This window comes from Melospiza georgiana, chromosome 2, assembly GCF_028018845.1.
Source record: "Melospiza georgiana isolate bMelGeo1 chromosome 2, bMelGeo1.pri, whole genome shotgun sequence".
In the NCBI taxonomy this organism is placed as follows: Eukaryota; Metazoa; Chordata; class Aves; order Passeriformes; family Passerellidae; genus Melospiza; species Melospiza georgiana.
In genome coordinates, this window is record NC_080431.1 from 81,647,089 (window position 1) to 81,667,109 (window position 20,021).

At 38.1% G+C, this 20,021-nt stretch overlaps 1 protein-coding gene across 1 annotated transcript in view; it reads left to right on the top strand.

Moving 5' to 3' along the window:
* Positions 1-296: 296 nt before the first annotated feature.
* Positions 297-20,021, top strand: part of SPAG17 (sperm associated antigen 17) — an 89,483-nt gene continuing 69,758 nt past the window's right edge. The window contains exons 1-3 of the mRNA XM_058045819.1: positions 297-389; positions 8,699-8,839; positions 9,623-9,682. Coding sequence (XP_057901802.1) covers positions 297-389; positions 8,699-8,839; positions 9,623-9,682 — 294 coding nt within the window. The remainder of the gene's footprint in view (positions 390-8,698; positions 8,840-9,622; positions 9,683-20,021) is intronic.

Below are 20,021 nucleotides of genomic sequence, written 5' to 3' on the forward strand. Positions count from 1 at the left end.
ATCTCCAGCGAGTGCGACTCCACAACCTCCCGGGCAATCTGTTTCAGTGTGCGGCCACCCGCACTGCAAAGTTCGCACTCATATTCAGGTGCGACTTCCAGGGCATCAGTTTCTGCCCGCTTTAGCTATTTACAGACACTGGCGATGTCCCTTCCCGAGGCTGAGCAGCCCCAGCTCCCCCCGCCTTCCCGCGGCCGCCCCGGCCGGGCCCAGCGCTCCCCTTGAGGGCAGGCTGCGCCCGCGGCCGCCGTCTCCGGGGCGACGCGTGGGGCTGCCGCTGCCGCCGTTGCACCGCCATGGGCCCTAAGCAGCCTAAGTCCGGCCGGGACACGCCGGGGTCCGTGCAGCCGACCTGGGAGCCCGCGCTGGTGTCCGCCCGCCTCGAGGAGGTGAAGGCAGCCGAGGGGCAGAGCCGGCGGCGCGGGGAAAGCGGGGAGCGGGCTGGAGGCGGCTCGGGCCGCTCCCTGGCCCGGGGGTCGCGGCTGCCGGAGGTCCAGGGGGGCCCCGGGAGGGCCGTGAATGGTCCCGATGTGCGGCAGAGCCCCTCTGCCCCCCGCCACCAGCGTGGCCCTGCGGGTTTCTTTGCTCCTCCTCTCCTCGGCACTTTCCTTTCTGGGCTCTGGGTGCCAAGTTTCGGCTCGGAGTGAACTTTTTATAAACTGCTGAACAACGAGGTTTGATGGAGGTGCTGACACAGCATTACCCGTAGCGTTGAAAATGTGAGGCTGTAATTTTCCTGCCCGAGTGTGTGCAGCTAAAAGGCACTTTTTTTCCTTTTTATTTTTTTTTTCTTTTACACAGTGTGAGGATCTAAAGGCATATTTAGGTTTCCAGGTTCTGTGTAAGCAATGTAATTCTCATAAATCTTGACTTGCAAGAGAGAATTTGGTTTCAAAATAGGGTGGTAGTTTAGCAAACAATAATATTTATCTCACATGTGTTTATCTAGCACGTCTTCTGCAAGTGAGACAAATTACTTCCGTGGTTTCCTTGTTTTCTTGTTCCTGTTGTGCCCTATTTAAAAAAAAAAAAAAAAAAAGAAAGAAAAAAAGCAGGTTTGTGTTTTAGCTGATGGGGGTTTGTGTTTTGTTGGTTTTTTTTTTTTTCTTTTAATATGCCAGCAGCACTGGTTAAATATGAGGAACTTTTAATTCAGGAGGAGGCTTTTAAACTCACTAATTGCTTTTCCTGAAAAGGGCGCAGATGTCCAAAAATCTCTTAAATATTTACTTGCTTTTACTTTTATTTTGTAGTAACCATATAATACAAGTTTAGCCAAACAAGATCACTTTTTTAATAGCTTAGGCTGTTGTTTTCCATTTTTTCCCTAGGACACAGATTTTTCAGTACAGTTCTAAGATGCTTGAGCCCTTTCTTACTTGTGAATCTTGTCTCTTCCCTTGGGAAACATCTCTGAAGCATAAGAATGGGGTGAAGGGTCAATCTCCATCACCTACTCTGTTCCTGGTCTTCCTCCAGTGCTTACTAGCAAGGTGCCAATTAGTGATTATGTTTTTTTATGGTGGTGTTTATTGTGGCTGTGGATATTGTGCAGTGAATTCACTGAACAAGGTGCTCTATATGCTCTGCTGCCTCTACACGTAGTTTATTACATTTCTTAAATGCAAACCATTATATTGGAGTATTTTTAAAGGTAGGAAATAAAATGCTCAAAAGTTAGGAAATGTCAAAGTTAGTATTATTCTGGACCACTCATTGAGGCAGATGAAAAAAAAAAAAGTTGAATGTTCACTGAATGGGGCAAGAATTCTGTAGGGAAAGGTATGTAATCAACTAATTAAAGATTATCATAATTCCTGTACCCATGGGACTTGAGATTCCGTGTTTCCATAATTCTGGTATTGTCTGACTGCTTTCTGTTCCAGTTAAGCTAATTTCACTTTCTCTGCCATGCTGTTCACAGACAGAGCCTTGGGAAGTTGGGAAAAACTGTCCCCTTGCTGCGGTCAGCTTGAACTCGGGCTTCTGAGATGCTGGGCAGCCACTGAAATTTCTTACTGCAGGAGTGTTCTTATTCAGCTCTTACAGTCATGGGCAAGAGCACACTCAGTGCAAAACTGTCAAATGCCAGCAAATTTCTTCTGAGCATGTGTGAATCAAGATTCATCAAGTGTGGCCAAATGTGGGTGTACATAGTGTAAATAAACATGCTCTGTAAAAGCAAATCTTTGACACAAGTACGGCTCTGCTGCCAAATTTAATTCCTTCCTCTTGAACACAGAGAGCATTGAATATCTTAACTACTTAATCACATAGGGGTTTTTATTAAAGGATAAACATGATTTTTAAAAATCAAATCTCATTCTGCAAATAATCTAACCACATTTTCCCTCGCCCTACTCGCCCTACCCCAGCAATCGTGCAACATACAAAGTTTAAACTTGAATATATAAAGCTCAGGAACTGAAAGCAGTCTGTAAAAGAGAGTGTTGAACAGCTTGAATTTAAGATCTCACCAGACATAGTGCACAAAACTTATTTCTTACTCGTCCTCAGTATTGTACATGAAATACCATATGTATCGGAAATTATTTGGGAGATGACAGGAACTCCTATCAAGTAAATAAATGTCTCTCCTCATAATTCATATGTAAAGAATTTTTACATCTGCTTGTACCAATTTGAAAAATATTCTTTCCCTTTATTGAAGGCAAAGGGAATTTGCTACAACTGGTTTTAAATTGTACCAGATAGAGCGAGTGGTGAAATTTCACATTTTAATGTGCTTATGACTTACTATTTTATTAGTTCAATTTATGAAAAGCATTTTACCAGTGCTGTTAAGATTTTTATGAATGAGTATACTTACTAAAATATTATTTAAATGGTATTTACTAACCAAATAATTGCTTTTACTAAATGCACTGTGAAAACTGGCAAACACACAACTTAAAAATACATACAGAGGAAATATGGATTTTCCAGAGGCTCACATTATAGTTTATGTCTATCTTTCTTGTTTGCAATGTGCTATGCAGAAGAACATGGAGTTGCAAGCTGTATTTGCCTTCAGATATTTATAATCTATTTTGGTTGGGCTCACTACAGAATTAAATTGCAAAATATAAATTAGGATTCTTAAGTAGTTTTAAACTTTGCATGTGTTAAGTAGCTAAAGGGTGGTATTTGCTAAGTGAAAGGTGAATTCTGGGCAAATACAGCCCTTAATTGAGATAACTGTCATTTATTATTTGTTCTTATTAACTAAGCATAGCAGCAGTAAGCCATGTTCTGTGCTGACTTTCTATCTGTATGATTCCTCTCATTTCATTTTAGGGCCTGAAAATTGAGCTTAGGATCTTGTGAAACCTCTAAAAATGTTCTGAACAGGATGGCTCCTCTTTTGATTGCTATTTATACTACTTCATCTTCAGAGAAAAATTAACATTCTGTTGAGCTTTGATATTCTCTCACTTGCCCATGTTGAACAGCAAAAGCTCAGGCTCTTAAGAACACAAGCCATTAGTAAATGTGGGTGTGTCATCAGCAATGAAAGTGAGTCTGCAGATTTCCAAGCAGAGATGTCACCTTAAGGTTACAAAACTCCTGATAAACAACTTTTCTGAGTAATACCAGTTGTATTTACTGGTTTACAAGCTCCTTCATTGTTGAGAGTAAAGAGTGCTAGCTAGAGTTGTTACTACTCTAATCGTTCATAAATGACTAATTGATGCTCAGATGTTTTGTGTTTGAGTTTTCAAATGTTTCTTCTCAGCCCTTACAGGTAAATTTGAAATTCTGCTGTAATGAAATTAAATTACTGCTTGTTGTCCCAAGAGAAAAAAAAAAACCAAACAAACAACCAAAAAAGCAACCAAACAAAAAACCTGTAAACCCCACAGCAGTAAGTACCACAAAAATAAAATAACATATACCCCAATTGTCTGGAAATAGGAGGAGGGTAAGATGGCTGCTTGATGCTTTTCTTGGCCAAAGAGATCTAGAAACTGGTACTGAAAAAATAAAGAATATACCTGACTTGTTCAACTGTCTTCCCTAGAACAGCTGGGCTTTTGTGTCTAGGAAATGAAGCAGAGAAAACAAGATATGTATAAAAAGGAAGAAAAAAAATTGTGTGCTACATCTGCTTTTTTTCTTCAGTGTGAATTAAAGTTAGATATTTTCTTAACAGACCTATGCTATTCCAATACTGCTGTGATGAAGATATACAGGCTATGTGTACTGGTTTTTAAGAGCTGGGAAAAATCACATTACAGAGGAACACAATGGGGCCTTGAGAGCAAAATCGTGAGAAGATGAGGCACATTCTGTGTTTTGTGAAAGCAAGGATTTTGGACAGCCATTTGCTGCTTACATGGAGCTTCCAGAATTAGGTTGATCTTGCAGATTTGGAGCCTCTCCAGCTGAGGGACATAGAAATTTCCCACACAGATGGTTATTTCTAACACCAAGAGACTTTGGTGCATTCAACTCTTGACATGGCCAGGAGTTTTAAAACCAGGACAGTGTCATTTGTAGCAATGGTTGTCACTGGGTGTTTTCCAGTGAAAGTGATCTGGCCTTTAATTGGAGTTTGTTTCAGATTGCTTAAGCAGTATTCAGTTGCCAATGCCACATTTCCAGCTTCAATTTTTTTTTCATTCACATTTGAACCAGCATTGTTGAGTCTGTGGGATATCTGCTCCCTGCATTTTGGTCTTCTTTGTGCAGTTTGTAGTGCTCATGTTAAATTCTTGGTGGCAACCTCCCTAGACTGTTTCCATGATTTTCCAGTAGTTATTTTTATGGTTTTTTCTATCCTGTTCATTAAGCGGGGAATGTCATTTGAGGTAGCCTTAGGGTCACTAATCTATCCTCTTTCAGATCCTTTCTCAAGCCTTCATACTACAATAACATTTGAAAGAATAAAACTAAGTAGAGGAGCTGTTGTATATTGAGGGAGAAAATATTTTTAGAGTAACCATATACATTTTACTACTTTTCCTTCACATTTTTATGTTGTGATTTTAGGTGGTGAGCTGTAGAAGCAGGGTCTGTTTCTTCTCTGTCCTTTCAGTGCCTTGAACATTAAGGATACTGTTACAGGATCGATAATATAAAGGCAGTATTGCAAAAATATTAGATTTTTAACCTCAGAAAATAGTCTAATCAATTAAACACCTTAAGCTGTGTATTTATGCTGCACATTGACTATTGATTTCAATTCATGTTCTCAGTGTGCAGCTTTTCTGAAAAATTATCTTTAAGGGCTTCAAAACTGGTGAGTCTAGAAATAGACGGCATGCTATTAATGACTCCGGGAAGTCTAGATCGTTATTGACTGTGAAGATGTGTGTTGCTGCTTTGGATATTTACTAGCTACTTCCAGCTCCCATTCCCAGGTGTTGCACTTTTTAAAGAAAAGCTGTTTCTTTTCTTCATTTAGCACCAGGGAGGCATAGGCTGTCTCTAATAATAATTAAATTTGTGAGCAAAAACCTTGTATCGAGCTGCATATACTTCTGTAGAATTAAGTAAGTTTATAATTTTCACTACCAGTTCAGTTATCTTGTAGAGGCTCATTCCATGTATTTTATTTTAATGTATTAGCCAATGGTTTGCCTATAGTATAAATATTCTCATAGCTGTTCTGTGGAGCAGATTTATCACCTTGTTTCTTTGAAGCAGAGCATTTTCAGTGGGAAGAAGATGTGGCCCGTTTGATGATAATTTCTTCTTGGACAAAAAAAATCTGGGGTTGGATAATTTTGTTTGAATAAGTCCTGTTGTGTTTTTTAAATATTAATTTTGCACAATCAGGACCTACCCTGGTGTTTTGCTTTGGTGCTTTATCACAGGCTGCTGAGAAGGAGGGCACCACAGTGAAACAAGGAAAATTCTCTTTTCTTAGAAAGGCTTGTAGTACTTTTGTGAAGGAAGGTCCCATTGCTCAACCATAACTCTGAAAACGCCTGGGAATTATATGGGCTAGGGAATAAGAATTTGGAGAAGGAATCTGAGGATGGAGAAAGCCTGAAGTGGGATCGGATAATGAAACTGGAGACTAGCTGAACCAAGAGACAGAGGACAAGAGCTGGGGAGCAAGTCACAGGTGGGGGAGACATTAAGACAAGTGGTGTAGCTCAGGAGAAGAGAGTGGAAAAGGAAGGAGAAATTAAACAGGAACAGTTGTGACCAAGGGGTGGAAAAATAAGAAGAGAGAGGACAATAAGGAAGACAGGTTCCACAGACATTGTTGTGTTATTAATCGGTGGTAAGCAGGATTGATTTGTGGGCAGCAAGCTACCAGTATGTTAAGGAGGAACTAAAGAAGGCATAAGGCAGGGGTTTAGAATTCTCTGATAGATTTATATATATATATATATATATATATATATATATATATGTGAAGAACTGCAGGAAGATGTGGGAGTAACCTTTGTATTGCTCTGCTGGACCATGCTTACCGTAGGATCCTAAGTAGAACCTGACATTCCTGATTCTTGCTGCTCTTGAGCTGTCAGCATCTCTCTGTGAGACTTACTGGACCTTGTTTCCCTCTCTTGGTGGTCCCCCCTGAAGTGGGCATTATTGCTAATTGCTCCATTAACTCATGCCACAGGTAGATGGTTTTTCTAAAGATTCTGTGTGTGCTGGTCAGCACTGGGAACACCAGGATACTGACACGTGAGAGCATTTCCATCTCAGTTCTGAGAGCCTAGAAAATGATGCATTTCCACACAAGCATGGGCATCTAAATACTTCCTGTTCAAAGAATGCTGAAGTTTTTACAGTCCAACTCTTGTCAGGTACACAGTCATAGCTTTAATCCAGATTAGCTGCACCTCCTGTGCATGTTGACAGTATTGGAATACCTAGAGCTCTTTCACAGTGCAGTACACCAGTAGCTATCTTGCAGCTTTAGGCAGAAAGACTTCAAAGAGCAAAATGAAATTCAGTGTACTTGATGCAGTCCCCACTACTGCTGCCACTTCTCCAATAAGCAGTGTCTGCTGCCCCAGTGCAGCTGGACACTCATAAATTCCACCATGTTTGCCCACTCCTAGAGCATCAGAGATATGCTTGATCTCTCTAGCACTTCATAATTTAAAAAAATTGAGGCTTATTTTGTGCTGCAATAAACCATCAAGGAAGTTCATGATGTGTGGAGCTGTAGGCACCCTTTTGGATTAGTTATCTGATCTGTAGCTACTTTCAGTTTCACTTAATGACCCAGGTGATCTTTACATTGTTTTTGTTTTTCTGAATATTCTGTGGTTAGAAAAATGGGGCATACTCATGTGATGTTATCCTTTGTTACCTTGAGTGTTTGACAAACCATTTCCCACCATACAAACATGCAGTGTTTTGAAACTTAAGTAGCTGTGGCTTTCTCCCATCCCAAGCCATCAGTTACTCAAATTGCAGACATTTGGGTAGGCTTTTTACCAGCTAAGAAAAGGAACTAATTAAGAATGGTACTATAAAAATGGAAGAAGATGCTTCTCTTGCCATCTGAGTCTCTTTCTTAGAATGGTCCTTTTCCTCACTTTACCATAATTCAGCTCAGGTTTTGTTCCTATTCTACAAGGACTTTGTACGTAATATAAATATATTAAAATATTCAACATCCTAAAGTCACCACCCTATCTTAAATCTCTTAAAATCTTTCTTTGCTATGATGCACACTGGACTGTGACTCTGCTCTGATTAATGTGACTGTCCTGGGACTGCCTTGATCTGCCTGAATCCCTTTCCATGTTTACCTTTATGCAGCTGCATTGGTAACCTTGCAGTTTACACATGCAGACTTGCATTGAAAAAAACAATAAAAATTGGTGATTCCTGTACATCACAGCCATTACAAAATGCTCCTAATTCAACCACCACTAATGCTGATAAAGAATACTTGAGAGTGAGATGTAGAATTGCTGGAGATAGAAACTCTGTGCAAAGGATTCCAGTAGTAATGTGAAAGACAGTAACCAGTAAAAGTTGCTTAAGTTACATAATTTTTAAGCCTTTGTAGATGTACATCACTAAAGAAAGTGTTCCAGTCTTCTCTTATTCTGCATTTTTAATAGTGCTGAAAACACTTTTTACATTACAGTAATCTGTATGCTACTGCAAATGTTTGAAAACTGCAAATGTTTTTAACTTATCAATATTGTAGTGTACAACTTGCCATTGGTATTTTTTCTTTATTCAGAATATTTAGTGAAATCACACAAGAGCCATTCTATGCATAAATATACCTTCACAAAACATCATAAAATAATGCTACAATGTACAGAAAATAGTATCTGGGCATTATCTAATTCACAGGATGAGAGAGCTGAAAATTGCTAATTTTTTTCTACATTGAATAATCACAATAATACATATATTCAAAACTCACTTCTTGTTTGCCACCTGAACTGTCAAATCTGCAAATGCCATTTAAAAGTTAGTACATCTTTGTGAGATGCTGATGCACCCTTTGCATGGGAAAAGGTTGAGGCTGTCAGTAGGCATTTGTGTTTTGCGTAGCATAATGCTGCCACCTGATGGCAGAAATAATTGGGACAAAGTAATAGGGGCTTTTTCGAGTTGCATGCCATTTCAGTGATTAATACAGTGATGTTTAATATGTCTTAAAGTGACATAAAGCCGTCTCTACCAGATTACTCTTTGAAACTGCAGAGGACTTTTGTTGGCATGAGTTTTAATATCTTAAATATTTTATTTGGGAATGTAGGATGACTGGAAGCCTAGCATCAGTTTCGTTGTCGGGAGCAAGATTGAGGATGAAATGCACACCCAGGCCCTGGCTCTTGCTGTGCAGGTGCCACTGCGAAAACTCTTCAGTGTGATAACATCTGATGACCTTTACAAACAGGTATTTCAAGAAAGTAACTTTTAATAATGAACCAATCTGTAGGTGTCACTTCTAGATCCTGCCTTTTTTGGTCTTTGGTAATGGTAAACTACTCTGTGGAGGTTTCAAAAATTACACTAATTCATAGAATCATTAAGGTTAGAAAAAATCTCTAAGATCATCAAGTGCAACCTTTGAACATCACCTTATCAACTAAAGCACAGCACTAAGTGCCACATCTAGTTATTTCTTGAACACTTCCAGGGATGGTGACTCTACCACCTCCCTGGGCAGCCCATTCTAATGCTTGGCAACCCTTTTTGTGAAAAAATTCTTCCTGATGTCCAGTGTGAGCCTGTCCTGGCACAGTTTGAGGCCATTTCCTCTTGTCCTGTCATTTGTTGCCTGGGAGATGAGGCTGATCCCCACCTTGCTATGAGCTCCTTTCAGCCAGTTGTAGCAAGTGGTAAGTTCTCCCCTAAGAAATTAATTTCTCCAGACTGAAGAGCCCCAACTCTCTCATCCACTCCTCATACAACTTACTCTCTTCTTACCAGCTTCATTGCTCTCATTCATAGGAGTTAAAAACGGGAAAGGAAAAGCTTATGACGTAAGCTGCTCTGCTCCCTGTAAATGAAGTTTTGTTACAGACTTTTCTTCAAGGTGCTGATCAAAAAACTCCCTCCCTAGGGTACAGGGTTGCCATAACATGATTCCTCTCTGTCTTGGAGTGTGAGTGTATTGTTTGCAAAAGGGAATAATGAGTAAAGTACTTTGGGTAATAAATACTTTATTTACTTGCAGGTCGCAGAATCTGGGCGTCCAAAGGGAAGAAGGCTTAAGGATATGCCTATGTACTATGAGGTAGGTTAAAACAGGTATTGCACAGTCAGTACTCTCTTACCCCAAAGTGTGTAGAGCTGTGTGGTTTTGTTGTACATTCTTGAGTAAATGGAAATTTGTTGGCTCTAGCTGGTAAAAACATTCAACTATCTAGGTACTTAAACTGCTTTGTTTTTGTGATACCAGAAATATTCTGTCGGACTGCTGATTAAGGCATGATCAAAATCTGTTTTCAGGAATAATAGTTTCATTATTGAAGGATATGTTACATGGTCATATTTTGATGGTGATGTCTCAAATTACGGAAAACCTGTCAGACTCTTCTCTCTCAGACCCTCCCAATAATTTAGAAACTTATACCCTCATTTATGGGTATGCAGTCCCCTGTATGAAACACTATTCTGTGTGCTAGTACCCATGATAATCTGTTTGATGTAACCTGATTCATCTAGTGGGCTATGTCAGCAGGGTTTGGAGTCATACTTAGCACAAAGAGTACTTCCTCCTACCCTGTTAATGTTTTACTTACAGCTTGTGAGAGGTGATAAAATCCTGTGATTAATTAGAAGATTGTTTAAAATTTTCTCAGGTAGAGTTTTATGGTCCTTACAGACCTGGGGCGTAAAGAATTTTGGATCCCTCTAAAAAGACTTTGTTTGTGTTTTATTTCTGCAATGACTAATAAACTTTTTATGTGTCTCAGGTTTTGGTGGACTTTATAAGAGTACTTTTTAGCTGCGGTCTGTTTTTCAGTAATACCAGGCTACTATCTGAACAAGTCCCTTTGGAATTATTTACCACTGAAAGGACTGTGAAATTTATGCAATTAACCCTCTTCATTTAGGACTAGCCTCCCAGGCAAAGTCACCCTTATATTACCTGGTATGTAAAACTTCTTCAGTCCTCCTTGACAGAAGGATTTGGAAGTCTAGCTCTAAGCAGAAGCTTTGTATGATACCTGTATTTAATTACTAAGAGCAATTTTGCTTGTGAAGTGGACACTTACTAAATTCCAGCTGTCAGTGCTGTGTCTCATTAGCTACTTACTTTACTCCTCAAAGACATTTTTTTCCTCCCCTCCTTTAACACAGAATATAAAATGCCTGTTCTGACCTTTTGCTTGGACTCAGTTTCCGTTCAGGCTGTAGCAAATTAAAAGATTGATCATGTTGCCACAGCATTAAGATCCCACCTCCCTGGGCAGAGTTTGTTCCTGAATATTCACATACATTCCATGTTCAGTTTGAGCAGTGAAAGCTTTCACTGCTTCCACTAGCAAAGATAAACAAATACAAGGTTGGCACAAAACACAGGGTTGTGAAAAGCTCTTCTGAGAGAAGCATTTCTGTCATTGCCACATACAGTTCTCAGTGGCAGGATTCAATGTGCTGCCATTTCCACAAGTTTCCATATTCATTTTTCGAGGTATTGTGAGATTCATGACATTCAATGGTCTTTGAACATCTGACATGTAACGTTTGGGACTAATGGCATGCATAGTAAGGTAGTTATTATTGGTAATAATAGTAATATAGTTACCCATGCCATTGGACTTACACTTTGCATCCACTGAAATGTAGGGGTTTTAATAAATTTCAGTGCAGTAGTCTGCAGTGCCTAGAAGTCAGGAATCTTTAACAAATGGTTCATGATGCATTGCAAGCTAATTATATAATACTAAAATAATTCCTGCTTTCTGCTCTAAGTTATTCCCCTTAGGCTTTCAATAATTTCATTGTTTTGTATCTCATATCACTCTTATTGTACAAAGTGAAAAGGCTCAGGGCAGGGTTTATAAATATGTAGCTAAAAGATTTCCAAATCCAGGAGAAGTAGGTGCCCAACACCTTTTCTGACTCTTACATGACTTGATGGGGGTAGGAGTCCTGCTCAGTAATTTTGTACTTAAGCATTTAATTGAAGGATGATAGGCTGATTCTCTCATAAAGGTGCTGAGGAGTTAATTTTTTCCCTTATATATGAGAGGGAAAATGTTATGCTTCCTGTAATATATCAACAGATTTCATAATTTATCATGTACAATTTTTCTAACAAGAGCTACAACTAAAAATATATGTATTTTATCATTAAGGTGTGTATTTTTATTGTTTATGCACCTGCTTGTTGGGTCAGTTTTCTACTAAGGTTATTAATATCGTGTAATTAAGATATTTTGCCACTACGAAGTATGATAGTGTTGTTAAGATCTGATTGTTGAAAGATGCCTCTGCCCAAATTAAGGTGCAAACAAGACCATATGCCAAAGTAAATGGTACAGATTTTATTTATAATTAGTAAAGAAATAGAAGAGAGATGAAGGAGAGAGAGAGTTCAAGTAGAAAATAACACCACCGTGGATCCAGCAGCATCCTGTTAGTCCTTCTTTGCTTTTTGGTGGTGGGAGGTCCCAATGTCATTCAGAGCTTTTCACCATCTCTACATTTTAGCAAACAAAGGAATTAATGCTTGTTGGCTACACAGTCTTCTTATGCTATTGGTTAAATTATACCTCACCTCTAATGCTGGTTAGTCTGCATGTTCAGTCTTTCTTTTTGTCTGGTACAGTTAAAAAATAAACTCATCCTTATATCTGCTGGTATCTGTTGTCTCTTTTTTTTTTTTTTCCTTTCTTCATTGGATCTGAAATAGAGAGGACTTTTAAATTACATTTTCCAGGATCTTGTAATCCCACATGATTTATGTAAATTATCTCTGATATTCACATGGGATGAGCAACCAAACATAAGATTTCAATCATATGCTGGAACTTTAAATATTTAAACAGAAGATAATACAAAATTTTGACTACAGATCATTCTTTCTGTCGTCATTGGGTGAACACAAGTCCTGTTTGATTCTCCTGTTCCAGATCTGCATGACAGATTGTTTTCATACAAAACCTCACTTTATTTTACCTCCTTGCTGACAGGGAAGCAGTGTCAGCTCAGAAACTTCAAACCTTTGGATAGATAAAAGCAGGAGAAGCTCCAGGCTTACTGTCAAGATACATAACAGCCAACCCTTATCACTAGGCATAATGAGATATCAACTAGTTGTGCAGTTTCAATAAACAAACCAAAGAGATTCCCAAACTAGATACTTCTTTTGCCAAGCATAATATGCATAGTTTTGCTATTAAAATCCAGTTCAGTTGAGTGCTTGCATTTAAATCTTAATTAGCTCATGTTTTGTACAGCTCATTTAAAGGACTAAAAGCTAATTTGTTAGAATCCTATTGTTTAAATTTAAAATTATTTATGCTGTACATGTTTGGGGTTTTTTCTTTGGGCTTGTTGTTATTGTTATTGTTGTTTTTCCCCCTAAGATTGGGATGCCATTATCCTTGAGAAATTGCATAATGTTCACAATACTTCTTGCCTTAATAGGCAATAGACTGTAGCAGATACAGAAGAATCCTTGAGTTTTCTGGGTGTACAAGAAACAGATTCCTCTGTTGTCACTTCCAAAACAAAATATATAACCAAGATATTAAGAACTTCTGTAGGATCATAAAACATAACAATTAACAAGCCCAAGTTGAAAAAAGTTAAATAAGTTTAGCCAGGAAGCAGTGGATGTAAAGCATCTTTCAAGCATTCCTGTGAATTTATGCTTTGTTAGGAATGTGTAGAGTGTAGACCTATGAAGTAAAGGTTGCTGCTGGTAAGGTTATTTGAAGCACTAATTACATTATGATGTAGAGAGAAGTCCACTTTAGATTGGAACCGAGTGTTTGTTTCCTGGGATAGGTGCTCCTACTATATCATGAAGTGTTATATACGTTTGTATAATGTAATAAGTATAATTGTATTAGTTTTATATGTAATTGTAGTTAGGTAATAGACATATTTAAAATATGTTTTAAATGTGTGTGCATGTGTATAATTATTCAAAACTACCTTATATTACTCACCCCAGTGACCTGAATTTCATTTTTTAAAAAGTTAAGAATAGATGCTCTCTTTCTAAATATCTTTCATATCCTCTCTTCTGTAGGTCTTATATACCTTATACCTTTGTATTACCTTATATCATTCTGTTGTCTATGCCCCTTTTTTAGACTCTTATCATTGTCTCTAACAATATCTTCAAAAAAAGGAGTAAGGAGGGTAGCACTAGGAATATGGCGTGTGCATTTATTTGTGTTCATTATAATAAACTCCTAGGGTAGAAAAATCAAAAATGTTGGGTTTAGCTTGATGAAAGGAGACTTTTAATGTCAGAGACATAACGCTTGTGGGAAGGAATATTTTCACCCAAGTACAAGCTCAGAAGTGTTGTCTGCCACTTGCAGAAAAGCAAGCCCAGTAGTGGCCAGGATATGGGGCACTTAAGAAAACAGTTTCAACAATAATCTTAGTCAGGAGTGTTTTTAGAAAGCCTTTTTATTTCTTGTAGAAACATATAATCAAAGCTTTCCTGTTTTTGTGTAAGTGTATAGATAGTGTATAGATTTTGACACAACACCATAACAAAGGTTGTGGTCAAGATTAGGCTTTCTCAAAAGTAAAGATAGCTCTATCAAAAACCAAACCTCACTCTATAAATGCATGTCAGTAGAAATCTGTTCTTAATACAAGTTAGAAAGATTTTGTTTTCATTCCAATTGAGCGAAAACAATTTTAGAAGTTGGTGTAAAATGGAACAGCTCAGGAGCCAAAACTTATCTGGTGTCATTGTTTTCATGAGAGGATTTGACACTAGAAACAACCTTGGCAGCCATGCTGAATGATTAGAAGGCTAGAAATACTTAATTTTATTTTTCATTCCAGTACAGAATAAATTTCATACTGCACTCTTAAATGTCATAATAAAATGGAGCAGTTTTCCAGTCAGCCTTTGTCAAGTGGTACTGTGTGGATGCAAGTGAAGAGAATTTTATTGCAGAAGGACTTGGCCCTTACACTGTGTGGATACACAGAGGTCTAATGTGTACACTTAGGAATTGTTGTTAAATGAATATGCCTTTTAGGGAGGTACTGGCTTCAGGGAAGGTTAAGGGACTTTAAATCCTGCTGTGGGCATTATCTACTCATCTGTTTTCAGTTCTTTTCTATCTGTTATCAATTTCCTATCAGTTTATACTACAGAATATCAGATGCTTTATAAATGATCCACTAAATGAGGTGGTGTATTTACCTGAGTTATTTGATGTCTTTTCTGAGGGGCATTTATTTACTCTGTCTGCTGGTTCCTGGTATTTAGGTCAATCTACTTAAAAGGATGTTAGGGAAAGAATCTGTAAATTTTGGTTTAGCATGTCTTTGCATCAGCCTTTGCCATTGTCAGATCATCTGATGCCACTGCATGATCAAGTGGTTTGTGTAGTCCTTTAAGTTATCAAATTGTATGGCTTCCATTTGGATTTAATTTTTTCATGAGAGGAAACCATTGTTGCTATGAACCAGACAGTTCTGTAAATTGTAGCTGTTCACTGTCAGTTTGGGTGTCTCCAGTTCAGTACCCCTTTCCAGGAGTAATGTGTCATGTTAAAAAGTACCAGCATTTCTAAATGTTAAAACTGGGGGGAAGAGTCTCAAGCTTGAGCAGGGAAACGACCTGTGTTTTCTAATTTTGCTTCCTAAAATTTGGGTGGCTAGGTTCTATTATTTACATGAAGCAATTGACATGAACATCTCCTAGTTTCATTTCAGAATAGTGACTCTTCATAGTCCTAAAGCTAGGATTTTAGAAACATGCATTATTGTTTTGTTACTGTTAGTTGTAATTATTTGACCTGAGGCCATTCGTCATACTCAAAATGTTAGCAATTTATTTTCTAGGGAAGACAATTGATAACCTTTTGAAATTCATCTGCCTATTTAAAATCTGCTTTAGAACACTGGAGACACTTTGAGTTTCCTTCACAGATTACAAGAGTTCCTGCCTACATGAAAATTGGTATCAAATTTCTGCTTTTCCTGTGCAGGTTTTGTTGAGATGTCTGTGTAACTAGAGGAAACAGCAGTTCTGTCTATGAGAATGTCATCCTTGAAGTGTTAGAGGGACTCTCTGAAGTAGCCAAAGGCAATGCTGTCTTCTGGTTTTTTGTCTTCAAAGTTTTTGGGGGACTGTATTAGGTTCATTGAGGACAATAAAGTGCATGACATTCTTCTCAAGTACAGCAACTAATCCTAGAATCCTTTGTCTCCAAATAAAAAAAAAAAGCTCAAAGCCCTCTTGCAAATCTGGACCAACCAAGGTGGAAAGATCCTGCCCAGTTTTCTGGTGTCCAGTCTACAAGGCTGTTGTAACTACCTGGCTCAAATATTCTGATGTGACTTAGAAAATTCTGTCAAGATGTAGCTGGATGGCTTCTGTCAGCACAAGGTTTGATGAGGCAATTTTATTTCTTGATCTTTTTGTTCCACCTCTGATTGGGTTGTCTTCCTAGCCAGATGCAATGTTAGAGAAGCGTGACTAAATCTTTTAGCTGTGTGGTGTTCATTGTGTGGATTCAGTTGGCTGAAATTGCTGGAGACAATTTAGTTCTCAGAAGCTTAAAATATTCTGTACCATAATGGAAAGATTTACTGGACAGATTCATCCCACTAAAATGTAAATATTTCAGTATTTGATCATAGCAGTATATCCCTTCATCTGAGCACAAATCACAAAAGACTGGCCTGTCCTCTTTTTCTAAAAGGGTCTGGGTTCTGTAGGCATTGTTCTGAAATCACTTAAATGCTGTTTTAACTATTGCCTCCCAATCAGTGCTAAAAGAAAACAGATCTATGAAAGGTCATGTGAGAAAAAACCTTCCCTGTGCATAGAACCCTTTCCTGAAATAGCAGTGCTAATGCCTGATCTTTCCAATCGCTGGATATTTGTATCCCTTAAAGCAGTTGGGTTTTCATAGCAGCTAATGGTCAGGGAGTCATGGGAAATGTACATGCCAGATGATGAGAGCTCCTGTATGAGCTCTCTTATAAAAGTCTACTTATTTTTTTGTTAAGTATTTCCTCTTTTTTACTGAAATTGGGTTATTCACCATTTCTGTTTTTCTTAAAACACAATATAAGTACTTGACATAACCCTGTACATGTGTGTTAGAAAATTCTCATAGAACATCTCTGAGATTAAATCAGTTAAAATATCCCCTCAGGTTGCAGATTTTCTGTAGAGAGAGGTTTAGAGAACAGAGTTTCTTACAATGGATAATTCTAATAGGTTTCTGCTAATCAGATCAAGCTGTGTTGTGTTTTGGCAAAAAACAGACTCACTCACATGAGTGACAGGTTATTTTTCTAGAGTACAGGCAACCATTTGCTTCTGCTTTGAGAAATGCTCTCACAATAGAAAGGAAGATATTTAGGACGTGAACAGCATTCATATTTGCTCAGTATTGCTTCATTTTAGTAGGTTGAGTTGAAAGAACTCGTGGGGTACAAGAAATCATAAAATCCTCTTTAATTATTTTCGTTCTCTGGAATACATCTTCACTGAGTAACAAAGATGTCTCATTTGGCTGGTTTTAGGTTTTGCAGTCTACCTTGTGGATGCATAAGGGTTACATGGAGCTCTGCTCAGATATGCAATTGATTTATTGATTTATGTGAGTCCTTAAACTCTCTTTGAACTGTGAGTCATTAATTCAGTAGTGAAAAATAATGATTAAGCAAGTGGTATTTTGACATCATAGGTGGGAGGAGGTTTTGAGAGTTAAAATCAAGTTAGGTGAATGGTCTAATATGAGAAACTGAATTCTTTCAACACACTGGAGGTGTCGTCTGAAAAAAAAAGTTATTTCAGTTAGCTCAGATCCTTCCTGGTATTCTTTCAAAATGATTGCTTTAGTATGCTTTAGTCAATGAAATGACAATGACAGAGTCAGAAATATTTAATAGTATATTTAAAGAAGTCTTCTTTAGAAAAACAAAATATAAGCAGCTTTTGTCCCCTAGTCTGTCTTAAAAGTTGCTTGTGAAGGACTCATAAGACTGACAGCTGATTTTAATAAGTCAAGATCACTTTTTTCCTGTACTTTTATTATTTTGCTCAGGAAAATACATCTGAATAATTACCAGCTTGATTGTGTAATCCATAGAGCCTCTTGACTGATGACTATCCTGCTTCAAATTAACTTGAACTGTGTCAGCGACTATGGGATTTTACTTATTTGGTTCTTCTAGGAACTATTGTTTCTTTGAGGAAGAGTTAGATGAGTCTGAGGCATATGTGATGGTCTAGATTTCTTACAATTTCAAGAATAAGAGGGAAGACAGGGCTTTAGAAAGCTCAATCTGGGTATGGGAGAACTACACTGTGAAGTGGGCTGACCACTGTTCATAGCAAGCAATGTTGCTGCTGCCAGGTAGTAAGAAAGCTGTGAAAGTTTATAATCTAATTTATCTTTTTGGAAGGTTTTCTGATTATAATTTGGCAGCCACAATTTTTCTGTATCTTGTGAAAAGAGGCATTTCAAAGAAAGATAGCACAAAGACTCTGGCTTTAAATGTTCCCCTAACTTTTAAGACCTATCTCCTGTCTCAATGGTGCTGACATCTGTCAGTGGTGTAGGGTCACTTACAAGCACTCATGCAGTGTTTGGGTGGCTCCAAATGCATGCCCTTTGCACCAGACAGCTAAATCTGTGTGTGCTTCATACTGCCACCATATGAGATCAAATACTGCATCACCAAAGCCCTTCTGCACTTCACCAGTGTGACCCCTGCTATGTGAGGAATGCTAACTTTCCCCTTGCTTTAGAGGAAAAGAGGCCCTACCTAACTAAGTTTGTCCATCCAAATTTCCATGGTTTCTCACATAAGAAAAAGAACATCACTGGTGGGATGAAGTATAGCCAATCAGTAACAAATCCACTTCATAGTAGCTGAAAAACTTCCTTCTGTATTCCTACCCAGTTTTTGCCTTGAGGTTTTTGTTTGGTATTTTTTTTCACTTGAGGCTCTGTAGATTTTTACCTGTTTATGCCAGGTGCCTGCATAACTCACAGGACTACAGATGAAGTAAATATGGATGTGTAATAAATTTACCTTCTTTTTACCTACTGTACATGGATTGATCTATGTTCTGTCTTTAGGATTGGTTTTAATTTCCTCCTGTGTGGAGGGCCTGGTTCAAGCATGACTTAAAGAAAGAGGCCATGAAGGTATACAGCTGATGGGAAAGTAAAAGGCAGCTGTAAAGTAGCAGTTTCCAGGCTTGATTTTGTAAATAACTAGGTTCTCAGGCACCTTTTTTATAAACAGCAGGATTCTCAGACAGTCTTCTCATAACAGTCCTTGGCTGCTCTGGGAACAGATATGAAGGTTTTGAGAACTTTTCATATCATAGTGAGAACACTAATTTTGGTTTCAATAAACAACCACGGGTTTTGTAAACAAAAGGAGGGGTTAGAGTTTTCTCTGTAACCTATCGTGAGCTGGGATTTTGCAATATGCATGAAGTTAATTAACACTATTATAAAAGGTGACTGATTTGATCAATAAATCGGAGTCGATGCTGATCAACAAAGATGGGTCGTCTCCCTTCGCTTTCAACACTCCTGTATAAAGCATATTTTGCATTTCTGTATGAAAATACATTTGCTTTCTTTGTATTGCCAAATGTAGTGCACTCATTCTGTCTTTGTTTTATTTGTGTGACCTCTTTCCGCAGTCATGGATTGTATTCCTGTTAAATAGTTTTGGTTGTGCTTCTCATGGCTCACATAAGACAATTTGTCCTTCCTACCCACTCTACTTCAGCAAGTCTCTTCATTCCTGTATTTTCCATCTACAAAATAGGAATAATTATTATGCATTGCTTTTGACTGGTAAAATGCTTTAAAATTCTCAGGAAGACTGAGGTTTAAGAATCTAAGCACTTTTGTCTTCTTCCATGAACCATAAATCAGCAACTGCCATTGAACTGAGTTACTATATATACACTTTTCAGGAATCCTTCCAGAATCCCTCCATTTCCCCTCTACTGTGTTTCAAGAAATGTGCAACTCACCTATATTAAACCAGTGAGAAGCATCACTTTCCATAGGTTGTGACAACAATTCTGAAAAAAAAATCTTTATGAGAATTTTTCTCTCTGAGGGAAATTACTGATATGATATTTCTACCAATGTCTTTTTCTTTCAGAGCACCAATTTGTGTGCCTAGCTCTGGGTGACTTTTTTTTGTTGGAATGACAAGTAGCTCCTAGTGTGCCCACAGTGTGTGGTAATTTTTAAGTCTTGTTCTTAACATGTCCTTGATTTTCTGCTGTGGCTCTGATGTCAGTGGGTCTTTCCAGAAGCCTTCTATGATTGTCTTGTTTAGCTAGTGACCAGTCTTACTTTGAGTACAAAACATACAAAGCAAAACTCATCTTAATCATGATGTATCTTCCTTTTTTGTGTTTTTTG